This window comes from Narcine bancroftii, chromosome 7 (genome assembly GCF_036971445.1).
Source record: "Narcine bancroftii isolate sNarBan1 chromosome 7, sNarBan1.hap1, whole genome shotgun sequence".
Classification (NCBI taxonomy): domain Eukaryota; kingdom Metazoa; phylum Chordata; class Chondrichthyes; order Torpediniformes; family Narcinidae; genus Narcine; species Narcine bancroftii.
The window spans coordinates 1,820,382-1,847,729 of record NC_091475.1 but is presented as its reverse complement, the minus strand read 5'-3'; the positions used below and the strand labels follow the sequence as shown (position 1 = coordinate 1,847,729).

The following is a 27,348-nucleotide window of genomic DNA, read 5'->3' as shown; positions in this document are numbered from 1 at the left end:
TCAACCCCCTTATCATCAGTCCCTTGATCCCTGCCTAACAAAACATTCAAAGAATCTGCCTCTCCATACTTTGAGAAAGAGGATTCCTCAAAGGAAGTTCTCTGAATGAACAAAATGTCATGCATCTTAAATTGATGGCTGATTGTTTTTAAAACAGGGACCTCTAACACTAGGTTCTCCCACAAGATAAGCCATCATCTCCTTCCACTTTCTCAGCAGCAGATACATTTCATTCCTTCCTTCTTACTCTAGACTCCCAGGGAATACAAGCCTGGCCCATCCCAACCATTCCTCATGAGACCACCAGTCCCAACCAATGGCCTTTGAAAGGAAGCATGACTGTTTCTCTTCCCACGGATGTAGTGATGGATTCCAGCATATTATTTTCTTTACAGCTGCCTAATCTTGTAAACCTTTGCGAAGCAGCTGTCAATGCCTTTTCCACCAAAGTACCTTCAAATGAAGCAGCAGCAGAGCTGGTAATGAGTGTCACCTGCGGATCAAGTCAAAGAGGATGATCATTAATGCAAAGCACTTCAGTTAACGATGTACCTCTCTGACCCTTGCATCCTAGTCTGAAATTTTAAAAATACGTTTTGTTTATATTTAGACGTACAGCACGGTAACAGGCCCTTCTGGCCCATGAGTCTGTGCCGCCCAAATGCCCCAATTAACTTACAGCCCCTGTATGTTTTGATGTGTGAGAGGAAACCAGAGCGCCCCCTGAGGACAAGGAAGAACATGCATCCTCCTTACAGACAGCGCCAGATTCAAACCTGGGTATCTGGCACTGTGTAATTGTGTTTCTGGGTTATAACTCAAAGAAGCAGGGTATCTACAGGTCACACTCGAGACAAGCAGAGCTGGCAGACATCACCAGCCAGCTGAGTAGGTGGGTTCCTCCTTATAACTACAGGGCGTGTTAGGAAACTTTAAAACAAAAACAAATGGAAAACCGTGCTTAACCATTTCACTACAATCTATTCCTGATAGCCACCACTGCATTCTTCATTTTTCACCTCTTTCTTTCAATTTCAGACAAAAATAAAAATCAAACATTTCTTTCTCTTTCCCCTAAACAGAATGCATCACACTGTAGGCAGCCCCGCTCTGGGACATTTCTGATTTTAAGCAATCTTTTCTCTCATCAGGAAAACACAGATTGAGAAGGGCATCAGACTGAGACATTTCATTTAACCTGCGTGACTGCAGCTATTCAATATTAACATGTTTACAGCTCTAATAATGTAACAATCTCTCCTCTTCCAAGGTTACCAGTGTACTACGCTTGAACTCAGACACTGGATGGATTTGGAAAGCAATGCATGTGTGGGTGGTGAAGTACTTAGTGAATGACATGCTTCATTTCCTCTGACAGAAAATGGGTATGAATCAGGGTCCAGCATTTTGTAAGAGAGCTCATCCGATTTTAAATGCCTTTGCTTTCCCCAACCACATGAAACCACTGAGTGGTTTCTAGCCATTGTGGTCCCCTCATACACCAGGGCAAAGGGATTTGGGAAAGGATGAGGAAGGTATTTGACCCTTTTGCCTACTTTCCCAGTCATGAAAATCATGGCTGATCTTTTCCCTCACAAATTTTCCAGTATTATCTCTTGATGTCCCTCCACCATCAGACTCCTCAACGGCTAACTCAATCAGGCACTTATTTAAGAAATCTTTTGCACTTTATTGATTTTCTATTTCTGTATTGCACAATTTGTTTACATTTCTTTATTCGTTTACATGTATATGTTGAGTCCATTTTGTTTTGCACTACCAATAAGTGGTCATTCTGCCTCCCCCACAGGAAAAAGGATCTCAGGGTTGTACGTGATGTCATGTCCGTAAATCTGAAATGTCCAGAAATTTATTGATCAGTGCTGTGAATTAACAGTCGTCTGATGGAAAGTATTCGAGAGGCATATCACCTTGAGGAAGACATTTTTTCTTCATCCCAAATCTAAAAGGCCTATCACTTATTCTCAAACAGGGTCCCTAGTCTGAAACCCCTCCAAAGGCGGGAACATTTTCTTGGCACTTGGTCTAGAGATCAGTCCCATAAATCTTTGCTGTACTCCCACTATTGCAGGTGCATCTTTTCTTAGGTAAGAATACCAAACCTTTGCACAAAGCTACAGGTGTAGTTTCACCATCCCCTAAACAATTTCAGGAAGACTTCCCAACTCCTGCAATCAAATCCTCTTACTATATAGGTTAATATTCTACTTGTTTGCCTGCTGCTTCTACATGGTGTTCATTGACTTGTATACAAACACATGTCCCTTTGAGCATCAATCTCTCTCCATCTGCTTTTTACAAAGTGCTCTACCTCACATTTTTTCACATCATGTTCCATCTGCCATGTCCTCACTCAATCATTCACCACATCCATTTCTCCCAAGGTGTTTACATCCTCCTCCCCACTTTACAATCCTTCCTAGTTCGGTATTGTCAGTAAACTGTTGACACAATATCAGAATTAACTGGGGTTCAAGCATCAATCCATGTGAAACCACATTAGTCACAGCCTGCCAATTTGAAAAAGAGACATTTATTCCCACTCTTTGCTTTCTGTCCAACAACCAGTTCTTTGTCCTTGTTGGTTATATGAACCCTGAACCTCCCATTTTCTTAACCTACCTCTCGTGTACAAACTACTTGAAAGTTTTCCAAAAATCCAAATACATCATGTCCACAAGCTTTCACTTTTCTATTCCACGTTTTACATTCTCACAGAACTCCAGTAGATCAAACAACATGTACTTTTCATAAATCCACTTGACACTGCCTAAATGTTGTTCCTTCAAAGGTATCCTTTATATAGACTCTGGTGTTTCCGTACCACAGATGTTAGGAAAACATATGGTAGTTCCTCATTTTCTCTGTCTGTACTGCCCAATTTACACCCCATTTACCTACACCCTCAGTAAGTTTTGAAAGATGGGGGATGGGAGGAGGAGAACTGGAGCCCCCCCAGAGAATTCCCACACAGACATGGGAGGGGAGGTGGGGGGGAACATACAAACTCCTTACAGACAACGCAGGATTTGAACCCTGGTCCCACTCACTGGTGCTAAAATAGCGTTGCACTAACCACTAAGCCAACAGTACCATCCCTAGTTCTTTATTGTCACACAACCCTTGATTATTTAATATATCCATCTGGCTTTTTGTGCCTTCTTCAATGAAAATAGATGCAGATTAATATTTAATTCTTCTGCCATTCCCAATTCCCCAATATAAATCATCTTGCCCATTTATAAGATGCCCCTTTTTATCTTTATTAGACCTCCTATTTTAGCCCCTATTAATCCTTAGGGTTCTCCTCTCCTATTAATGTTTTCCTTTTCTGTTTAATATGCTCTCATTCCTCCTATTTCTCACCCTTTTTATTCTTTTTAGTTGATTCCATCCTTAAACGACAGGTACCGATCCTCCAGTCATCACAGAACCTCTCTTTTCCTCAATTCCTTGCCAACTGTGACCCATGACATCCGATGCACAGCTCACATAAATTATATTGGAAAAACAAGTACTTGCTTCACATGATTTTTCTGGCAAAGGCCAATCTGAGGACCTAGTTCTTTTGGCTTCATTATTTGCCAATGTAACTATCAGAAATCCAGCCATATCAAACTCTGAAACTGCTTGTGACGGAGTTAATCTTTAGTTATAAAATATATATTTTTTAGTAAAGGAGTTGTGGGCTGGACAGGGACACACACAGACCCTTACATATCAGAAACCATTTTGAAAGTTTAAATGTCTGCTAAACCATTGTAAACTGAAGCTGTATAAACAGCCATACAAGTCCTCTTTGTGGATACAGGTGCTTCTCCTTAGCAAACACTATTGTCCATTCAATTGCTGGAACCATAGTGTTTGCTAAGGAGAAGCACCTGTATCCAAAGAGGACTTTTGATTCAGTGGCCAGCAACCAGAGGTGTCATTTTCTTTTAAATTATACCTTTGAAGTAACTTCAAAAACAGCAAAGTCATGTGATTTTGACACTCCAAAAAGCTGCATTTTAATATTGCATCATAATTGATCTGGAGTCAGAAATTCAGTAGCTTCCAGTCAGAGAGGTACTGTTCACACTGTGTTCTCTTTGTCAAGGGAGGAACACAGAATTGCAGTGGCTTCAGAAAGGATGGCCACTTAGCTGCTTCTCTTGGGTCATGAGAGAGAGCAGTGCTGCAGTGGCATTTTAAATAGCCACTTGTTACTGACCCAATTCTGGGTAAAAGAAAGTAAGATCATTCTGGTTTCTGGATCATAACCGTTGTGATGGTTATTTTGTCAGACTCATACCTGAGCGTGTGAAATTATCATGAAAAGAACAGATACTGTTACCTCCATTCAAGAGAGGGAAATCATTCGTATGAAGAAACAATTCTCTGAAAACAACTCAAGAATTTTGAGAAGTCTGATGCCTCACTCCATAATTATTGCTAAGCAACAATTTAAAGAATCTGAGTTTCAAAACAAAATTGACTGAACTTTCAAAATTGACTTTTCAGAATTAAGTTTAATCTTTAATTGTTTGGATTTGCTGCATGCTTATGCGTGCACAGTGGAGTTAAGTATAAAGTAAGAAGTGTTATATTATTAATAGTTATTAACATTGTTTTGAAGATTCCATTGTCTTGGTGAATTTCTATTGCTGTTGGTTCAGGACGTAACACTGCTTCTCTATCAGGAATTCTGCTAGCTCTCTCCACCTACAGCTACCAACAACCTCAATGCCTGGGATTCATAGGAAAGTAGGTCAGAACGTCAGTTGGAAACTATTGCAGGGCAAGGATGGCTATGGTGCTCTTACTGTATAAGGAACTGCTGGACATTTAATTTCTGAAACTGCAATTCTTAATGTAAAAACAAAATTGGAGATGCTCAGATGGTCAGTGTACTTTATGTAGCAAAGATACACGACCATTGTTTTAGGCTTGATCTCTTCATCAAGCCCACCCATCAGATTTCCTGCAGCTTTGGTTGCCACTCCCCATCTGCAAATCTTAATGATTTCTTGGCCAAGGTCCCAGAGCAGTCAACCCAATACCAAAATATAGCTTTGGCAAAATGCAGAGGTGGGAGGTAGGAGACAGAACAGGAAGAGAAGCATAGGGAAAGGTTACAAAGGGAGACATTTGAAAAAGCACCCAGATTGACATGTCCACCTTCAACTCACTTGAACTCCAGCAGTACTGTGGGGATCGAGTCCAGCCTCCCTTTTCCTTAGCCATTTACTTCCAAGGAAATAATTTTGAATTCAACATTAAAATCATTGAACTGAATTTTAAAAATGCCATTGAGGTTCTAACATGTGCAAGCCATGAAAACACATGATGAGCTGAAAATCCCTCACCTACATGGTAAAGAGGTCCAAAAATGTTGAGTTGCCACCACTAAAGCAAGCAATAGAACGTACGGTAGAACATAGAACAATACAGCACAGTACAGGCCCTTCGGCCCTTGATGTTGTGCTGACCCACATATTCCTTCCTAAAAAAAGTACTAAACCCTCCCTACCCCATAACCCTCTTCCATGTGTCTAAGAATCTCTTAAATTCCCCCAATGTTTCAGCTTCCACCACCATCCCTGGCAAGGCCTTGATCAATAATAAAAATATACCCTGAAGCTATCTTAAAAGGCCTATTTTTAAAAATATTTTCTTAAGTTAACTATGCAGCATAATCTATGAATTTAGTGTTCATAACATAAATATGTATAAACCACTGACTAAGCACAGTTCTGTATGGACAAGTGATCGAAGATGTAGGTTGATGATGTAACAGGGCCTTGGAAGAGAGAGCCTCAGAATATTAAAAGCACAGAACAACCTTAAATATGCAAGTGTTATTTGACATTCCTACATCAGTTGCAACTACTATTAGACAATTTAAATGTATTCAATAACCTTTAGGCTTTCTTGTTATTTTTATTAATCATTAAAGATACCCAATTTTGCAAATTTATACTAAAAACCTAAAACACACACAACCTGAACTATGATGTTAAAAGAAAAGCTAATTGTTTTGCTGGTCAGCAATTTACAAAGACAGAAAGGTCAAGGTTAGTGTCTTTAAACAGACCTCGGTGAAGAATCTTTGAAGAGGATGACGTTAATTAAGTTGGGGGATTGCCATAAAAGCCTTACTTGCCTGTTAGAAAACACTTACTGTTTCTTATGACTATAATCTTTCATCTTTTAATTACCTGCTTTACAATCAATAGAAGTTTTTTTCTCCTGCTTATCTTGACAAAACTTCCATTGCTTTGAATGTCTTATCCTGACCTTTGGTTACCCCATCTTTGATCTTAAGCTAATGTTTCTTCCTAACTCAAAAATGTTTATCTCATTGGACCATTTCCATGATCCTTCAATGCCTGAACATCCTTTGTGCACTGAAGTTTTACTTTGAACCACTTTGCACAATTTCATTCATCTCCTGCCAGGGATTTCAAAATAAACCGCACAACAACTCGAGACAAAGGAGCCTTCTTTCGCCTCCCTCCAAGTGGTCAAGTATTCTTCATTTTAATTTCAACATCAGTACCCCAAGCTCACAAAATTCAAAGTTAACATAGCAGGCACAGTTGCACCAGGTCTGCCATGTACAACCTTTTGAAAATTGAAGTAGGGGCAAGCACAAGTTGAAGTTCTATCAAACATTAGGGTGACATTGGTGATACAGCAGATGCAAGTGGCCGACGACCACCGATACTCTCAACTGTTTCTTAATATCATGCAGAATGAAACCAATCAGACACCATGATCTCAGGAAGAACATGACCCACTGAGCACTTTGGGCTATGCTGAGTTGTGACTGTTTCAGCCTGGTCTTTAGCAGGTAAATGATGAGAACTGTCATCAATGAGGAAGAAGTTCTGGAGTCCCTTATTCCCACGAGCTATTTAATTGCCTTGCCATTACTCATGACTGGATGTGGAATTGCTCAGCTCTGTCTATCACTTGCTGTTTTTGCTGTTTAGCACTCTGTGATCCTGTGTTGTCGCTTTGCCAAGTTGGCACATTATTTTTATGCATGCCTTCTGCTGCTTCTAATGTGCCTTTCTGCTCATCTCTTTGAACCAGGATTGATCTCAGCCTCTCTTGAATGACGAGGTTTGAACAAAATTGAAAGTAGGTGATGTATCTCTATGCTGATCACGGTGTTGACAGGGTTAGAAAGGGTTATTATTTTGGGTTCTGCAAGCTGCAGGCTGTTTACATCAGTTTCACATGCAAACATCCTACAGCCATGCAGAATCAGAGATAAAACTGATCATTATTTTTATTATTAATATAGAATTAAACCAGTTTATAGGGACGTAGTAGTTTGGCAACTGACTTGCCAAACTCAGGTCAGCAGAAGGACAAAAGGATGTAACTATAGATTGGAGGGCAGTTTTGATCCTGTTGAACAATATTTATCAACTTTCTGAAAAAAATGTTTATCTATTTCATGTGCTTTACAGCTCTAACTGATCTAGTGGTTATTATTAATCTTCTATTACTAGAGTACACAGGCAGATAACTGGTAGCAAAAATAAATTGCCCTCCATCCAAAACTAGTTTTGATAAGAATTATTGTATTTCTCTTCTTGGTTTTGCCACGTTGTTATGAACAGGATATACATCCTGCTGGAAATAGCAGGACGTCAATTCAAAGTGACTACATGAGGAAGCAATGATTCCTTCACTTGGTGTCATTGTGCTAAGTATAATACCGTTGACGTCAATCCCTCCTCCCCCCACCTGAGCAGCACTTGCCTTGTGGTTGCGGGGAGTATGACGCTTGTATGTTAATGAGTCATGGATCTTATAGTTAGGCTTAAGCCGAGCATCTGGGATGGGATGATTAAAAATGTGGCAAAACAATGGCAAACTTTGCATTAATGGATTAATTAACTGATAGATTTGAACTTTTCAAGGAAAAAAGTAATTAAATTTGCTGAAAGTCACGTTAATCTTTTCAGCATCGCTTAACCTCATCAAATTTTCCAGCAATTTGTCTGGACCATCTTATCAGATCATTGATTTTTTTTTAAAGTATCTGTGGCGTCCGAAATACTCTTATTTATTCAGCATCAAATGTAAACTCAGCTCTAACTGCTTTGTTTTTATTAACTTGTTAGTTGCTTTATTAAATTGATAATTCTCAGCAGCAGTGATGGGTTTCCTCATAAAAAAAATGTTGAATGGTAATTAGGTTCTTAAAAGAGATTAAACAAATTAAAATACATGGCAAAATCATACATTTTAAATGAGCAAGTTGTGTGCATTCATATACAAATCAAATGCAAATAAATAAATATCCCTGACATTTTACAAATTAAGACAGTTAATCATACTTTGCTTCTAACTGGTTGGTGGGATTTTAGATAAAAAGGCTTCTTGAATAAGCCACTTTCTTTCTAATAAAAACCTTTTTTTCCTACCACAAGCATCTAAAATATATTTACTCACATCCACATCAGATGCTTCAACATTTCCAGCTTGTCCAAGAGGTGTTGATTAATTCCTGGACAGAGGTGAGTGGTGAAAATTACTGGTGGTGGGAAAGACACCTACTTGTCTGATAATAACCATCTAATCAAGTAATTAAGGTACTTGTGGAAAGGCAGACAGATGCTGAACAGAGTGGACCTAATGGGCAATCAATGGTAGGAGTGTGGGTGACGAGGGAGACTTTATGGAAGATAATGCAATCAACTCCACCTGAAGATTATTTTTCTTGTTATGATTGGCTAAGATATTAATATTCATCAATAAAAAGGTATTAAAGAGCAACTAATTCCCAGCATTCAAGTCCTTGGTTCAATCTTGCTCTCCTTGTGTAGAGTTTGCCGGTAATTGTGTGGATTTCCTCTGGGTGGTCTGCTTTCCTCATACAAAAGATGTGCAATTCCAGTGTAAAGTGGGCCACAATGTCTCATCTTGCAACCTGGCATGATGCAGTCCTGGGGGCAATAATTTTCAATTTAACAAATTTGCATAACCACCCAATGCAATTTACATCTGAACTGACAAGTCCCAATTTTAGGTGATCAGTCTGGACCATAAATCTTTTCTCTCTTCACAGATGGTGCTCAACTTTCTAAGTATTTCCAGCATTGTTTTATTTTAGACATCTAGCATCTAAGGGTTTTTTGCTAAAATCTAATACTCTACAATTGTATCGGTGTGAAATGTAGGATGTTTGCATTGGGGATTTGTTGTCACCTTGTTTTTTAGTATCTCCAATTTCAGATCCTGTCCATCTCTGTGACCTTCTGACATTAAACTGCCTGACATGACTTAGGATTTCAAATGACCACTCCTTAGAGAGTAAAATTGTTGTTAATGGGAAACCCACCTGGTGTTAAAGTTACTAAACAGGATTGAAATACTTGGGCAGCACTGGAGAGAAATTGTGTAAAGCTTGTTCTGGACTGGATGATTCTGCCCCTTCCAAACTATGCTTATTAATGAAGAGGTTTTAATGATGGGATTGTGGCGGCATGCCACTAGGCAGGCGAACCGGCCCTGCTTTTAATCCACGCGGCGGGGCAGCTGTCCAAAATGGCACCATCGGGGGTTTCCCCTTTTTCTTAGCACCGGACTCAGAAGCCCGCGCTGGGGGACCACATGACATCGGCGCCCCCCAGCGCGGTTCTCAGCCAGGTCCAGGCTGGGACTAAGTCCAGCCTGGAATCCAGCAATAAACCAGTTTTCTGCTCACTGAGCTCAACCCCCCCCCTGGTTGTGTGTTCTTTCAGTAGCAGTGTAGCTGCCGCTACAATTGATGACCCCGACTGGTTCAAACGTCTTTGAATCCAACATGAGCGAACCTGGGATCAGTGCTATAGCCGTCAAGCTGCCTGACTTCTGGGTTCAGGAGCCGGAGACCTGGTTCGGCCATGCGGAGGCTCGGTTTTACCTCTGCCAGATTTCGTCCAACATGACCAAATTCTACCATATGGTCGCCACCATGGACCAGGCCACTGCTAAACATGTGCTGCACCTCGTTCAGCATCCGCCCACCGAAGACAGATACAGGACCACCAATGCTGGGGAGCCAAGGCTCAGCAGAGTCATCAGGCCTGCTCATTCCAGGGAAACGAGCAGGCCGGCCGCTGTGACTGGCCTAGGACACAGCTTCCTCTACCTGTGGGACCTAGTCAGCGGCTGGCACTTCCTCGTCGACACTGGGGCCCAAATCGGCATCATGCTGGCCACGGCCATCGAGTCCAGGAACCGACCTTGAGGACCTCCCCTCCATGCGGCCAACACAACAGAGATCCGGACATATGGGAACAAGACAGTCCACTTCCAGATTGGCTGGTGAAAGTTCTCATGGAGGTTCACCGTCTCGTCCCTTCCAACCGCCTTCCTGGGTGCTGACTTCCTCCTTGCCCACGGCTTCCTGGTGGACATTTCAGGTAGGCGCCTGGTAGTCGCCTGGACTTTCCAGGCCTTTCACCTCGACGCCTCCCGCACAGAGCAGCCACAGATGGTCACAATCAGCACACCCAAAGACGAGTTCCAGCAAATCCTGGGCGAGTTCCCGGCCCTCCTCAGACCACAGTTCTCTGCTGCCTCACTGTGCCACGGGGGTGTTCCACCACATCCCCACCCTGGGTCCACCGGTTCACGCCAAGGCATGCTGGCTCCTGCCTGACAAGCTCCAGGTGGCGAAGGAAGAGTTTTTGCATCTGCTGGAGCTGGGGATTACTCGGCGCTCCAAAAGCCCGTGGGCCTCGCTGCTCCACCTGGTCCCAAAAGCCTCCAGTGGCTGGCGCCCCTGTGGAAACTATCGACGGCTCAACAAGGTGACAGTTCCTGACCGTTAGCCCATCCCTCACGTCCAGGACTTTACAGCCAACCTGCATGGTGCAAGGGTTTTCTCCAAGGTTAACCTGGTGCGCGGGTATCATCAAATCCCAGTGCACCCTGAGGACATACCCGAGACGGCCATCATCACCCCCTTCGACTTTTTCAAATTCCTTCGCATGCCATTCAGGCTAAAGAACGCCGCTCAGATCTTCCAGTGCCTCATGGACTCAGTGGGCGGGGACCTGGATTTCATCTTCATTTACTTGGACGACATCCTCGTTGCCAGCAGGGATTGGGCGCAACACAAGGCCCACCTGCACACCCTCTTCTCCCAGCTGGCCAACTTCGGCCTCACCATCAACCCAGCCAAGTGCCAGTTCGGGAAAGAGTCCATGCAGTTCCTGGGCCATACCATCACAGGTGAAGGAGCCATACCCACTGCTATCAAGGAGTTCCCACACCTGGACAACCCCAATGGGCTGCAGGAATTCACGGGTATGGTCAACTTCTGTAACCAATTCATCCCAGGAGCCGTGCGCATCATGCCACCACTATTCGTCCTCATCACAGCCAAGCACAAAACACTCACTTGCGAAAGGTACCATGCTCGCCCACCTACACCCCAACCTGCATATGCCACTCTCCGTCGATGCCTCTGCCACAGCTGTCAGTGCCATCCTGGAGCAGCAAATGAATGGACAATGGAAGCCACTGGCATTCTTCAGCCGGCTTCTCCACCCACCAGAGAGCAAGTATAGTGCCTTCGACCGTGAGTTATTGGGCATGTACCTGGCAGTGCGGCATTTCCGCTATTTCTTGGAGGGGAGGACTTTTACCATCATCACTGACCATAAACCCTACTCTCAGGCGCTCGCGATGGCAAAGGATCCCTGGTCAGCCCGCCAGCAGCATCACCTCTCCTTCATGTCGGAATTTACCACCGACATTTGGCGGGGAAGGACAACGTGGTCGCTGATGCACTCTCACGACTGGCCATCTGCATGCTGACACCTGGCCTCGACTTCGACCAGCTTGCCCGGGATCAGAAGTCCGACGAGGAGGCGTGAGCCTTCAGGAATGCCATCACGGGCCTGCGGTTCTGAGACCTCCCGACTCCTAGCGGCGAAGGCACCGTCCTGTGTGATGTCTCCATGGGCACCCTGCAGCCAGTGGTTTCCTCAACAGTGGCGCAGGTATGCCTTTCATGACATCCACGACCTTTTGCACCTGCCCATCAAGACCACAGCCAGTGGTTTCCCCAACAGTGGCGCAGGTATGTCTTTCATCACATCCACGACCTTTCGCACCTGTCCATCAGGTCCACGGTCCGTATGGTGACAGAGCGGTTCGTCTGGCATGGGCTGCGGAAGCAGATCATGGGCTGGGCCAGAACATGCACCCATTGCCAGACATCCAAGGTGCACAGGCACACCAGGGAGCCAGTGCAAGAGTTGGAGCACGTCCAGGAATGGTTCAGCCACATTCAAGTGGACATAGTCGGGCCCTTACCAGTTTCCCGGGGCAACCGTTACCTGTTCACGGTGGTAGACCGCACCACTCGTTGGCCCGAGGTGATTCCGATGCCAGATGCCTCCACTGACTCCTGCTCCTAAGCGCTGTTGCACGGTTGGGTCACTTGGTTCAGTGTTCTGAATCACCTCACCAGCGATCGGTTGCCCATATCACCTCTGTGCTCTGGGCACAGCTCACCAACAGGTTGGGGATAGAGCTACACCGCACTATGGCCTATCACCTGCAGGCCAATGGGCTGGTCGAGCGTCTGCACCGCCACCTTAAGTCGGCACTTATGGCCCGACTCACCGCTCCCGACTGGGTGGATTAACTGCCTTGGGTGCTCCTGGGCATCTGCTCCATGCCCAAGGAGGATCTGCAGGCGTCATTAGCTGAGCTGGTCTACAGCGCACCACTGGCACTGCCCGGTGAGTTCATCAACGTGCCTCACCAACCCCAGCGGTCGCCGCACAAGCTACTTCCCCACCTCTGGGCCCACTTGGACTCCTTCACACCCCCACTGCCGCCCAGACATGGCACACGGCCATCTTACGTCCCCAGCGAGCTGCACTCCTCAGAGTACGTTTTTATTTGGCGGGGCCCACCCGCGGCACCTCTGCAGAGACCTTATGAAGGGCCGTACAGGGTTGTCCAGCGTTCAGGGTCTACGTTCACGCTGGACATCGGCGGCAGGCGGGAGCTGTTTACTGTGGATAGGCTGAAGCCAGCTCACCTCGACCCCACCGAACCATTGATTGTGGCCCAGCCCAAGAGCGAGGCCACCCAGCTAAAAAGGACATTGGCGCCAGTTCTGTTGGGGGGGGGGGGGGGGTCTGTGTGGTGGCATGTCACTAGGGAGGCGAACTGGCCCTGCCAAAATGGCGCTGTCGGGCATTTCCCCTTCTTTTCAGCACCGGGCTCAGAAGCCCGCGCTGAGGGACCACATGGCGCCTGAGTGACGTGGGCACCTCCCCCCACCCCAGGTCCGGGCTGGAAGTATAAGTCCAGCCCAGCAGCCAGCAATAAACCAGTTTTCTGCTCACTGAGTTCAACCCGTTTGGTCGTGTGTTCTTTCAGTAGCGGTGTCGCTGCTGCAACAGGATTAGGTTATCAATCCAGTTTACTGGCACCATAAATCCACGCAAGGGATGGTTACACAACTTAACAGCACATAACAGGGTCGGCTACTGATTACAATGGAGAACTTGGTCAGTATCAGCAGGGATTGGCCACTGTGACCATATTGGGAGTTGCAGCCGTGACCAATTTGTCTGCCTGCTGTGAACGGAGAGCAGCTTTTGTTGGAGTTAGGAGGGAGGACCAGAAGACTTCAAATGTTTGAGGACTCTTCAAAAACGTTAGCAGGTTAGTTCCCAACATCAGTATTAATTGAAATATTGAAAATAATCATAGATAAAATAATCTTTTATTTGGGAATCCATGGGTTAATCAAGAAGTTCTATGATGGAATGTATTAAAAATAAGTTGTGACATACCAAGTTGAACTCTTATGCAGGAACAGAGAAGTTTAACTGACAGAGCTTTAGATTTTGTACGTAAGGACTTTTGGAAGACATTTCACAACATGTCACAAAGAAAATGCATCAGGAAGAAAGAAGCACAGGGGTATAGAATTGGCTGAGTTTCAACTGTTGTAGAATATCTAATTTTCAGAATGGGAGGTAGTTTACCTGCATTATGAAGAGCGAGTTAAAATGTGTCCACCCACATAAATCCTTCAAATACTAATGGCTTATGTCAAATAAAAACAGAAAATGCTTGAAACTCTCAGCAGGATTGGCAGCACATGTGGAAAGAGAAACAAAGGTTTTCAGATCAAAGACCCTTCATCAGAAACTATGAAAGAAGAAAATGTGTCAGAATTAAGTTGTAGCAAAGGTGACAGGATAAATAGAATAAAAAGACCATCACTGAAGGAGTGAGACTAGGATTTGCTGTTGGGAAGTCATCCAGTTGATGCTTTTGTGGGAACAGTTAGGGAGAGGGAGAAAATAAACAAAAGTTACAAGACAAAGGGAGAGAGAGAGTGAGAGAATAGGAATACTTACAGAAGATTGCAAAAGTTGCAAGATGCAGGTCACACTGCACCAATGAAGAGAGAAATACTGAGCCAACGTAGAAGAAATTGTCAATTTTGATACAGACCCAGAAAGAAAGTTACAGTAAAAGTCCAAAAATCTGGATGCCAGAACTCCAGACCACCCAAGAATCCGGTCTCTCCAACTTTTAAAATTGAGCGGGTTTTGTGCGTGCGTCTGTGTGTAAGCGCCACAGATGTACCGCGGCAACAAGTGACCTGCTTAATACAGGTCATGTCATAACAAAGAAGTTCATTTGTACACTATTTTTCTTTTACAATGTACATTTTTAAATATTTTACCTTTTTTGTGTCGTGAATTTTGTTTACGTCTTTTCTTTAAAACTGCTCATTTTGATAAATGAAGGATACTGTTGTTGCTTAATGAATAAACTATCAAAAGTTACCTGTTCATTTCTCCTTAAATTTGAATTTTAGAAGTACTGCCTGAGAATCTGGAAAGTCCCAAATTGACCCAATCCTCAAGCAGTCTGGATTTTACTGTATTTGGAGATAGAATTTGAAATGGTCTGGAAGTCGCACTCAGTTGGGAGAGAAGTTGCTTTTCCTCAAGTTGTTGGAAGCATCAGAACCCACTATGGGAGATGCTCTGCTCACGATCGGAAGGGGGTGAATGCAAACTTCCCTCGCTCCCCTGTGGTCTCCCTCTACAGCTCCAGCAGCCAATATACACACTCTCTTCTCCCTCCTCTCGTGGGGAGCCTGAAGTGTGTAAAAACATGCATCAATAGGCTTGGACAGTTTCTTCTCTATAGCCACCAGGCTCCTGAGAGGACCCCTGTCATGCTGGCCTTGCTTAGTGCTCACTGATCTTTTTGGCTGCAATCACACACTCTGTATCTGTGGTCTTCACACAGCTGTAGGAATGTTCGAGGTAATCTATCTGTCTGTTCACAGAACCCTTCCCACTGTACAAGGTATTTTGCGTAGGAGGCCACAGACAGATTAAATTGGGAGTGAAATGAAGAAATAAAGGCAAAATAGGTGCTATGCCTTTTAGTTTCTCTCCTGTAGATACCACATTGTGAACAGTGGATGCAGAAGGGCAAGTGATTCACTGCTTCCGTTGTAAAAGTTGCACCTGGATGTGGTAGGAGGACAGGTGTGACATTTCCTGCAGTTTTCTGTTCCAAAGTGCATTCTACATTTCTCTTCCTTGGAACTCCATGCCAGTTGAATCCAGCAGGCAATATCAGATTGGTCAGGAGCACCCACAACCATATGATCCTGGTCAATTTGCAGTCTCTTACCAATTTCCTAATTAATGCAGCTGAACTCCACCTGCCTACCCACAATTAACAACATCGATCCAAAAGCATGAATGACACAACTTCCTCAATTTCTCCATCAACCAGAATAATTTCACAGTACTTATTTCTGAGAGTCAAACTCTTTCTTAAGTAATCTTACCTAACATTCTCAAAACAATCTTTGGTATTTTCCTTTATACTGGTGGCAAGATTTTGGATCCATTCTTTTAATTCTCCCGATTATTTCTACTATAATTAGGACATTTGACATATTCTCTTTTTAGTTAGTTAATAGCTGAAATTTCACTACAACTCTACAGATGAAATGAGCTTTTATTTAAAATAATTGTGAAAAAAATATTTTTCAAAACTTTTATTTTCAAATTCGAGTAAATAAAACAATGGATTTGGTATCATTATGTAAAGGACATTGGTTGTAATTTTACCTTTGAAAAGCAACATTTTAATTGCATACAATATATCTGTAAAAATCGACTCAAGATTGTTTATTTGGGAACAATGTAGTTATTTTAAATTTAGACATACAGTATGGTAACAGGCCTGGTACGTTTTGGAGTGCGGGAGGAAACTGCAGCGCTCGGAGGAAACCTATGTAGGCATGGGAAGAACATACAAACTCCTTACAGACAGAGTGGGATTCGAACTTCGGTCCCAATCGCTGGCGCTGGTAAGACGTGGCACTAACTGTGCTGCCCTATTAGGATGCAGTCCTTTTCTCCAGATAGCAATCCATTCATTTCCTTGATGCATTTCCTTTTTGAGAACATTTTAGCAAATATACGTGGACTTTCTAATCTTTATCTTCCTTCTCTCTCACTACAGCAGGCCTGATTACTGAAATAAATCTACTCATGCTCAGACCAAAGGTTAGAATATTTGATGGTCTGTGATTTTTCTATACTGTTGGATGAAGGCATCTATAATGGTTAATTGTGCTTACCATTTACAGCACAGAAACAAGCCAGTTTGGCCCGACTCGTTTGGCCGTGGCGGGGGCGTTTGCTCGGGCTTTAAACTAGTAAGGTTGGGGACAAGGGTTCATGTCAGGGAGGAGAGCAAGAACTGAGTCTTTAGGCAAAGAAAAAAGGCTTTTCACACAATCTGGAGGTGGAACAGCAGCAGGTAATAAATAGTGGCCATAATAACAATTGTAGAGAGGGTGAGAGGCAGAAAGTTGCCTTTCTGAGATGCATTTATTTCAATGTAAGGAGTGTGGTAAACAAGGTGGATGAACTAATGGTGTGGATTGACACGTGGCCTTACGCTGTGATAGCAATTTGTGAGACATGGTTGAAGGAAGGTTGTGACTGGCAGCTAAATATTCCAGGATTTCGCTGCTTTAGACGTGACAGAATTGGCAGGGTATGAGGGGGAGGTGTGGCGTTGCTTGTCAGGGAAGATATTACAGCGGTGCTGAGGCAAGATAGACTGGAGGACTCATCACGCGAGGCTCTGTGGATTGAACTAAAAAATAAGAAAGGTGAGGCTGCAAATATAGGGGTATATTATAGGCCACCAAAAGAGGATAGGGAACTGGAAGAGCAAATGTGCAGGGAAATAACTGAGATGTGTAGTAGAAACAGGGTTGTGATAGTTGGGGATTTCGATTTTCCTAACGTTGATTGGGAAACACAATCAGTGAGAGGGCAGGATGGCTTAGTTTTTGTACAATGTGTTCAGGATTGCTTTTTACAGCAGAATGTTGAAGTGCCTACCAGAGGGGAGGCAGCGTTAGATCTATTGTTAGGGAATGGAATAGGACAAGTGACGAAAGTGTGCATTGGTGAGAACTTTGGATCCAGTGATCATGGGTCCATTAGCTTCAACTTAAATATGGAAAGGGATAGGTCAAGTTCAAGGTTGAAAGTCTTCGAGTGGGAGAAGGCCAAATTTGAAGAAATGAGAAGGGATTTGCAGAAAATTATATGGGCTGATCTTTTTTCTGGAAAGGATGTAGAGGAGATTTGGAGGGTATTTAATGAAGAGATATTGAGAGTACAGGATCTTTACGTGCCAGTCAGATCGAAAGGCAAGGCCAAAGTCTTCAGGGAACTGTGGTTTTCTGGAAAAATAAGGAAGATGGTTTGGGATAAAAGGGGGCATTTACTAAATTTAAGAAGCAAAAAATGTATAAGATGTATGATTATTACATAGATTGCAGAAAAAACATGAAGAAGGAAATTAGAAAGGCAAAAAGAAGGCATGAGATGTCAATAGCTAATAAGGTAAAAGTGAATCCAAAGGGTTTCTACAGATATGTGAATAGTAAAAGGAGGGTTAAGGATAGAAATAGGACCACTGGAAAATGAGAGCGGTGAATTGTGCAAGGAACTGTATCAGATGGACAGATATTAAATGATTTCTTTCTCATCTGTGTTCATGAAGGAAAAGGACATTGGACTAAGTTAAGTGAGGGAAATGGCTTAGTTATGGAAAAGATAGGGATTAGTAAAGAGAGGGTTTTGGAGCTTCTAGGGACAGTTAAAGTGGATAAGTTTCCTGGCCCTGATGTCCTCAAGGATCGGTGCTAGGTCCCCTGTTGTTCATAATTTATATTAATGATTTGGATGATGGGGTGGTTAACTGGGTAAGTAAATACGAAAATAGGGGGAGTGGTGGATGGTGAGGAAGGTTTTCAGGGATTACAGAGGGATTTGGTTTGTCTGGAGAGTTGGGCTGAAAGATGGCAGATGGAATTTAATGTAGAGAAGTGTGAGGTGCTTCATTTCGGTAAAAATAATCAAAATAGGACATATGTAGTAGAGGGGAGGACATTGGGGAATGCACAAGAACAAAGATCTTGGAGTTATGATGCAGCGTTCCTTGAAGGTGGATTCCCATGCTGACAGGGTGGTTAAGAAGGCATATGGTATGCTAGCCTTCATAAATCATAGCATAGAGTATAGGAGCTGGGAAGAGATGCTGCGACTGATAAAGGCATTGGTGAGGCCAAGTTTGGAGTATTGTGTTCAGTTCTGGTCTCCAAATTATAGATAAGGTGGAGAGGGTGCAGAGAAGGTTTACAAGGATGTTGCCTGGCTTAAAATACCTAGAGGACAGAGAAAGATTGAAGAGGTTAGGACTTTATTCCTTGGAATGTAGATGGTTGAGAGGGGATTTGATAGAGGTGTTTAAAATTATGAAGGGAATAGATAGACTAGATGCAAGTAGACTCTTCCCCCCTGAGAGCAGGGGAGGTTGAAACAAGAGGACACGAGTTGAGGGTAAGGGGGCAAAATTTTAGGAGAAACATTAAAGGATGTTTCTTCACTCAGAGAGTGGTGGCTGAATGGAATAATCTTCCGGAGGAAATAGTTGAGGCAGAGTCAATTCTTTCATTTAAGAGGAGGCTGGATATATACATGGATAAGAGGGGTTTAGAGGGTTATGGGCGGAGACTAGGCGGGAGGAGCTAGCGGAGTTGTTTGAGTGAACCGGTGTGGACTTGTAGGGCCGAGATGGACTGTTTCCATGCCATAAACTGTTCTATGGTTATAGTCCGTGCCAAACATCTCCCACTTAGTTCCACTGACCCGCATTTGGCCCATAACCCTCCACACCTCTCCCATTCATATATTAACATTGATCTTGCTTCTACCACCACTGCCAGAAATTCATTCCGCATGAAGAAATTTCCCCCTTAAATTTCCCTTAAATCTTTCCCCTTTTAATCTCAATCCATGCCCTCTTGTTTGAATCTCCCCCACTCTCAATGGAAAAAGCCTGACAACATTGACTCTATCCGTCCCCTTATAATTTTGAATACTTCTATCTTCTACGCTCCAAGGAATAAAGTCCCAGCCTGCGCAACCGTTCCCTGTAACTCAAACCCTGAAACCCTGGTAACATTCTCGTAAACCTCCTCTGCACTCTCTCTATACTGTTTAAATCCTTCCTGTAATTTTGCAACCAAAACTGCACACAATATTCCAAATTTGGCCTCACCAATGCCTTATACAATTTCAACATAACATCCCAACTCCTGTATTCTATACTCTGATTTATGGCCAACATACTAAATGCCTTCATCACCCTATTCACATGTGATTCAGCTTTCAGAGAATTATGTACCATAACTCCTAAATCCCTTTGTTCCACTGTACTTTTCAATTGTCCACCATTTCAATGTATGCCCTATTTTGATTAGTCCTACCAAAATGTGGCACCTCACATTCATCAGTATTAAACTCCATCTGCCATCTTTCAGCCCACTCTTCTAACTGTCCTATATCACCCTGTAAGCTTTGATAATCTTCCTCACTGTCCACAACATTGCCAACCTTTGTATCATCTGCAAATTTACTAATCCAGTTTGCCACCCTATCATCTAAATCGTTAATATATATGACAAACAGCAGTGGACCCAGTACTGATCCTTGAGGCAAATCCACTCGACACCGACCTCCAGTTCGACAAACAATTTTCCACCACTACTCTCTGGCATCTCACATCCAACCATTGTTGAATCCATTTCACTACTTCATCATTAATACCTAATGCTTCCACCTTCCTTACTAACCTCTTATGGGGAACCTTATCAAAAGCCTTTCCCTCATCAACCTTTTTAGTAACCTCCTCGAAAAACTCTATAAGATTAGTTAGACATGATCTACCACATACAAAACCATGCTGACGACTCCGAATCAATCCCTGTCTTTCCAAACAGTTGTATACACCATCCCTAAGAACACTTTTCATGAATTTACCCACCACGGTAATGAAATTAAGGACATCCAAAATATTTTCATCTCCTTATAATCCTGTATTTGAGGAAAAAGGTGATAAAAAGATTGAGTTTAATTTCATTGCTCTGGGCTGGACATTATAAAAATTGCATTTCCCTCTCAAAATGAACAGTTTGTAACTTAGTCATTTGATGGTACTGCACAATGTGAATTAAGATCATTGGTCTCTCTACTGCAGACAAGAGATAAAACTTGGTTATCAATTTTTGGAAAGCACAAAAACAAATTGTTTTTAATTGAACTTGTGTGACATTTTAACAAATGGAAATTCCAGTCAATAAGCATCAAGAATGTTCTATACGACTGCACTATATTTTTTGCCACTGGATTCTGCTAATAAGTTCTCCAAATATTTTGGTAGAATAAAGGGAGAAAAAAAATAAATGCACATCTATTACTTTCCACTTGCACAAAAGTTTTATAGGTTTTAGCCTGATCTGGATTCTTTCCAAAAAGTTTGTATACAAAGTAATAAAACTCTTTATCATCTGAAAATCTTTATTAAAATCAACTTTTTTTAAACCCTCCTGCAACAACTTTCCTGCTGACGGTAAAATATTGCTAACAAGTTATTTATACTTTTTGACGTGTGGAGGAACTGATTTAATCCATGGGTGCCAACACCAGAAATCTAATCAAATCTGAATGATTCAATTTTCTCAAAAGAATTGAATTTGATAAAAAGTGCACTATAAACATCCATGGTTATTTACTTCCAAGGGAAATGAAACATTAGGTAAATTTACTTACATTGCAAGGAGCAGATTGTACTCCAGACCTGATAGTCAACAGCAAGGAAATCAAAGAAAATAATTCAGCACTCAGTAATTGCCAAAGTAAACTCAGTAGTACATTACTAACAACTCAATGCAGGTTCTTTTTCATGTATTTACAGGGCACCTTCAAGCTTATTAAACTGCTGCATTCCATTCCAAGATGAAAACAGAACATATTATTGTAATCAAATAAGGATTTTGCAGAAACATGCAATAAATAATGGCATTGATATGCTTTTATGACCATCATAGATTACAGAACACAAAATGAACGATCAACAAGAGAATGTAGCCTTTTACATACACAGTACAACTCTGATGATCCAAAATCGGGTTCTCTGAAATCCTTATTTGAAATCCATTTTTAAAAAACTGTGGACAAATGAGGGATATCTGAAACAAATCAGAAATCCTCATTTATCTGAAATATTTTCAGAGCTGAACTGATCTCACAGATTGAAAAAAAATTCACCCGACATGAAATTGGAACGACGATTGTCCTAATTTCAGGTAACTAACTCCCTCTCTTTTTCCATTTCATCTTTACCTCCCCCCCCCCATTGACTTTTCTCTCCAACTCTCTCTCTCAAATTGCATGTCACTGTCTCCCAGCTGCAAGCATTCAGGAGAATCCCTTGTCCCGGCAACCTCGGGCTCCCAGCAGGAGTGAGGACCTCGTTGGGGAGGGGTCGGTGATCAGTGGCTGCCAGCATTTTTTTGGGGTGAGAATGAAACGTTATTTTAATGCTTAAAAAGTCTTCCCTTGTTGTTCGTTGTTGCTTCAATACTTACGAGTGATTTTCTGCTGCGACTGGTGTGATTTTAAAAAATGACCAGTTCTCTGATAAAACTGTTTTATCTGTCTTAGACCCGGTCCTGACCATTTTGGATAATTGGAATTGTACTGTATCTATATGTAACATAAACAGAGAAGATGACACTTAGAAATTAAAACTTATCGGATGATAAAACAAGAGAGCAAAAAGGCTTTTCCAAAAATTTCATTCTCAGTTTAGATGTAATTAAACATGAAGTTAGATTACAGGATTGTTACCTCTCTCAAGCACCCACTCTTCAAATAAATCATGTAATAGAATGGAAAATACACTCTCAAGATGAGATAATACTCTTTATAAGAGGCTATCATTACCAAACTGTTTTAAAGATTCATTAATATATCTACGGTAATTTGGCATGTACAGTATATATCGTGCCATTGTGTAACTTTCTTTCATCCTTTAAATGTTTCATCAAACTTCTGTGCAGAATTGGACAGGTGGAAAGGTTTAGAATTACTATGGCAGTTCTTGGTTCACATAGGCTGTAGCATATGACTGTAACCACTACGAATTACCCTGTCATCAGTCTGTTGCTCATCAGAGCATATTATATGTCAAGGTAATGAAGGTAGTGATAGGCTTTGTTGTCCCAGATTTAAGTGAGAGCAAAAGGGAGCGCGTATAAACAAGACTGAACAGCGTGTACCTCTTCTGAAGAAGTCATTTGAATAGTTAACACAAATAAAATTGACAAGTATTCAATAAAAGTCGAAAATATTGGAAATATTTGGCTGGTCAGGCAGCATCAACAGAAGGGGAGGGAATTCAGCTCGGGACAGTTCTGATTTGTACGACGGAGGGACAGGAGTTTAGCGAATTGCAGAGGAAATGAGCTGAGCCATCTTTTGGAAATACTTTTAGGAGCGCCATCAGCCACTACTACTCTATCCTGCAAACAGCAAGAAAAAAGAATAAGTTAGTTTATCGAGGATCATTAGAGGAGAGTTTATGCAATAAAAGAAATAACTGAAATAAATAAAATGCCAGAGGGCACTGCAGCACTTTCGCTTTCTAAAAATACTTCTGTCGTCAAAATACTTCTAAAACTCAGCCTTCATTTTGCAGAGAAGGGAATGCTGTCTCTCAACACTTTGGCAGATATATTTAAAACTGTGGAAACACTGACTAAAATAAAAAAGAGGAAATGTTAAAGAACTTTAAAATGTTTGTTCAGTGGCACCAAGTCATTCGTACATATCTTGAAATATTCTTTGTCCCATGGCAATGTAGGTTTCCTTCTCTTCAGCTGTCATCTGTGCCACTAACCCTTCACACTGGCTGACCTGGCTATAGGAATACGGCTGACCTGCTACCAAAACAGTTGGTTCATCCTCAAATTCTTCATCCTCTTCTGCTGCCACTGGGAATGATACTGTTGCTAACTGTGGTCGAGGTGAGTCATCCTCTGATTCACTAGTGTCGCTCTCTGAATCACTAGCATTTGAAGTTGGGATTGTGACAGCAGCTGCTACAGTTGCTGATGTACTTTTCTTTTCATGAATGAGCAACGTTTGCATGACTTCTTCATTTGCTTCCATTGGATTTTCTTTTCCATCACAATCGTGAAAGGAGTCACCTGCAAGATCACAATAGGCAGTTGGATTCTTAAAACTTGCTTCATATAAGAGCAGACTGAATGCAAATGTAATGACTAAGACCAGAAAAGATTTAAAAATTACCACGTACATATAGAATCGTGATAAGATGGTATGGATTAGCCTCTTCTCTTTAATATTTTGATTGTTTATACAAATAAACATATTATGTGCAAAACATTTATGGAATACACAATAAAAGTGGCAGATTACAAAGCTCAGCCAAATATAAAGGTTCACAGAGCAGATCCATAATACAAAAGCACATCTGATGATAACTTTATCACAGATAGCCGTGTCTCTAAACCCCATCCCGTCCCAACGTTGTATGGCTAAAAACAAATGTACTTCGTTCCTGGAGTAACATCGCAAAATAGACAATATTGAAATTCAGGATTTATATTGTGCCTAAAGGATTTATATTGTGCCTAAACGAGCCTGCAGCTGACGTGGACTTTTTACCCCCTCCATAAATCTTCGTCCACGAAGCCAAGCCAAAGAAAGAAAAGGTTATAAAAATAATTCCGGGATAGTCCCCACAAGATATGAAACCTCTATTGAATTCAATTCAAGAGCAGGTCCCTGCAGATGGAAGACAGCAAATGTCATGCCACTTTTTGAAAAAAGGACACAGTTAGCTTAATGAATGTGGTTGGGAAAATGCTTGAAGCTGTCATTAAGGATGAAATAGTGAGACATTTAGAACAAAGGGGTTCCATCAGACAGACGCAGCATGGATTCAGAAAGGGCACGCCTTGTTTGACAAACTTGCTGGAGTTCTTTGAGGATATAATGGGTGCAGTAGATAGAGAGGAACAGGTTGATGTTGGATCTTTGGATTTCCAGAAGGCGGTCGATAAGGTGCCGCACAAGAGACTTAGCAATAAGATTCAGATGATCGGAGTCGGTGGAAGTATATTGGCATGAACTGAGGATTGGTTAACTGACAGAAGGCAGAGAGTCGGGGTAAATGTATGTTTTTCTGATGGTCACAGTGGTAAGTGGGGGGGGGGGGGGGGCTGCGGGGGTTGGTATTGGGCCAGCAGCTGTTCACCATTTACATTGCTGATTTGGAAGAGGGGACAGAGTGTCGTGTGGCCAAGTTTGCAGATAATATTAAATTGAATGGAAAAGCAAATTGGACAGAGGATGTGAAGAGGCTGCAGAAGGATATAGTTGTTAGGTGAGTAGGAAAAGGTCTGGCAGATGAAGTACAACGTTAGTAAATCGAGGTCATCCACTTTGATAAGAAAAATAGAACAGCAGATTATTATTTGAATGGTGAAAACTACAGCATACTGCAGTGTAGAAGGACTTGGGAGGGCTTGTGCATGAATTGCAAAAACTTGGGTTACAGGTACAACAAATTATTAAGAAGGCAAATGGAATGTTGGCCTTCATCGCTAGAGGAACTGGATTCAAGAGCAGGGAGGTATTGCTGTAACTATATAAGGTACTGGTGAGACCGCACCTGGAGAACTGTGAGCAGTTCTGTTCTCCATACTTGAGGAAGGATAATACTGGGCTTGGAGCCAGGCCAGAGAAGGTTCGTCAAGTTGATCCCAGAGATGAGGGGATTGACCTATGAGGAGAGACTAAATCGCTTGGGATTATACTCACTCGAATTCAAAAGAATGAGAGGAGATCTTATAGAAACATAAAATTATGAAATGGAGAGATAAGATAGAGGGAGGAAAATCGTTTTCACTGGGAGGTGAGACCAGAACTAGTGGACACGGCCTCAAGATTCAGGGGAGTAGATTTAAGATGGAAGTGAGGAAAAACTGCTTTTCCCAGAAAGTAGAGAATCTATGGAATTCTCTGCCCAGGGAAGCAGTTGAGGTGACTTCATTAAACATATTTAAGGTTCAGTTAGATAGATTTTTACATAAAAAAGGGAATTAAGGGATATGGGGAAAAGGCAGGTATGTGGAGTTGAGCCATGATCGTATTGAATGGTGGAGCAGGCTCGATGGGCCAGATGGCCGACTCCTGCTCCTATTTCTTATGCTCTAAGTTCTTGTATGTTGAAAGGAGATTAAGTTTAGTTTGAAGTTCAACTTGTTTTTTTATATATTACAAGATTTTTAACTTGAGCATATTGTTGATCTATTTGTTTAATTTGATTGACTAATTCTAATCTTTCTTTATTGGCCTTCCTTTTTATATTCGTGGTACAAGAAATAATTTGCCCCCGAGAAAAGTTTTCAAAGCGTCCTAAACAATCAAACTGGAAGTTTCTAATGAAGTACAGTACAACGCCAATTATCCAAAATCTTCCATCGTTTTGGATAAATCAGAGTTGTATTTACTTCGGTTTTAAGAAGTAGGAGGATAATTTTAACAGGGGAGGCTCATACAGTATTTTCTCAAACCTTATAATAGTAGCCCATTTGTTTATTTTACTTCATAGCTGAAATCTAGGGAACAAACTCATGTCATCACTAATTAGATTTAGTAATATCATTGATTCAAGGGAAGTTGGGGAGAAATTAATTTGTTGGCCTCTCTATAGTTTCTCCAGGCAGCAAGTCCATGTAATAATGATAATGTTTATTTTAATACAATGTACATATTCACCAAAACTCCTCTTGCTGAAGTCAAAAAGGTATGTGAGATACTACAATAATAGAATATTCAAGAAATTACCCCAGTATGAAATGAGATAATAAATCTAAGGAGAGCTGAATAAATAAATATTCAGTTAAAGTTTGTGCACTAAAGTATAATTTCAATAGTGCAGACAGGCGTTTTTGGTAGTCCTAAAGTAACTTATGTTTATGAGGAGATTCAAGAGCCCAAAATGCTCATTTCTGGCTTCTGTACCTTCTTCCCAAAAGAAGCAGTAAGAAGAGATTGTGACCAGGGTGATGGGGTCTTTTAACACATGAGCTACATTCTTGATACAGCGCCTCACACAGATACATTCAATGGATGGGAGAGTAGATCTGATTGGCCTTGGCAATGTGGGGGGAAATGGTGGAATGGTGACATTGGCAACAGTGGATGCTGGTCAAGAGAGATGTCAAAAGGAATTAAGGCTTGGTACAAAAGACTTCCAGACCCAGAATTACTCCAGATCCAGAATTAGTCCAGACCCAGAATTACTCCAGACCCAGAATTACTCCAGACCCAGAATTACTCCAGACCCAGAATTACTCCAGACCCAGAATTACTCCAGACCCAGAATTACTCCAGACCCAAAATTACTCCACACCCAAAATTACTCCACACCCAAAATTACTCCAGACCCAGAATTACTCCAGACCCAAAATTACTCCACACCCAAAATTACTCCACACCCAAAATTACTCCAGACCCAAAATTACTCCAGTCCCAAAATAACTCCAGACCTAGAATTACTCCAGACCTAGATTTACTCCAGAACCAGAATTACTCCTGGCTGCAGATTACAGCAAGTAAAAAGAAAAAAATATTTCCTTGAATAAAGGTGAACTTGAGAAGCCACTTTGCAAATTTGACTTCAGAAAGGTACAAAAGAAGGAAGCAGCTTGTCAAGTGTATTCACTCAATTTCTGATCAAATGTGGAGAGCATTTAAACATTTATGAAAATCCACAAAATTATATGCAAGAGTTCATGTCTGTCTGGTCAGAACCCTTCCAAGTGATAAATCACATAGGCCAATAATTTTAGACATCTATGAA

At 42.0% G+C, this 27,348-nt stretch overlaps 1 protein-coding gene and 1 long non-coding RNA gene across 7 annotated transcripts in view; one reads left to right on the top strand and one right to left on the bottom strand.

Moving 5' to 3' along the window:
* LOC138738383 (uncharacterized) overlaps positions 1 to 27,348 on the top strand; it is a 149,777-nt gene that overhangs the window by 111,835 nt on the left and 10,594 nt on the right. For 4 of the 5 annotated variants that reach the window (XR_011341519.1, XR_011341517.1, XR_011341518.1 and 1 more), the window contains 3 exons: positions 21,367 to 21,757; positions 21,860 to 21,969; positions 23,317 to 23,479. This is a non-coding gene — a long non-coding RNA (uncharacterized lncRNA). The remainder of the gene's footprint in view (positions 1 to 21,366; positions 21,758 to 21,859; positions 21,970 to 23,316; positions 23,480 to 27,348) is intronic. The other variant, XR_011341520.1, reaches the window with a different exon arrangement.
* The window catches only part of LOC138738382 (general transcription factor IIE subunit 1-like), a 53,632-nt gene continuing 42,347 nt past the window's right edge, over positions 16,064 to 27,348 (bottom strand). For both annotated transcript variants that reach the window (XM_069888454.1, XM_069888455.1), the window contains exon 5: positions 16,064 to 23,662. In XM_069888454.1, coding sequence (XP_069744555.1) covers positions 23,271 to 23,662 — 392 coding nt within the window. In that variant the 3' untranslated portion in view covers positions 16,064 to 23,270. The remainder of the gene's footprint in view (positions 23,663 to 27,348) is intronic.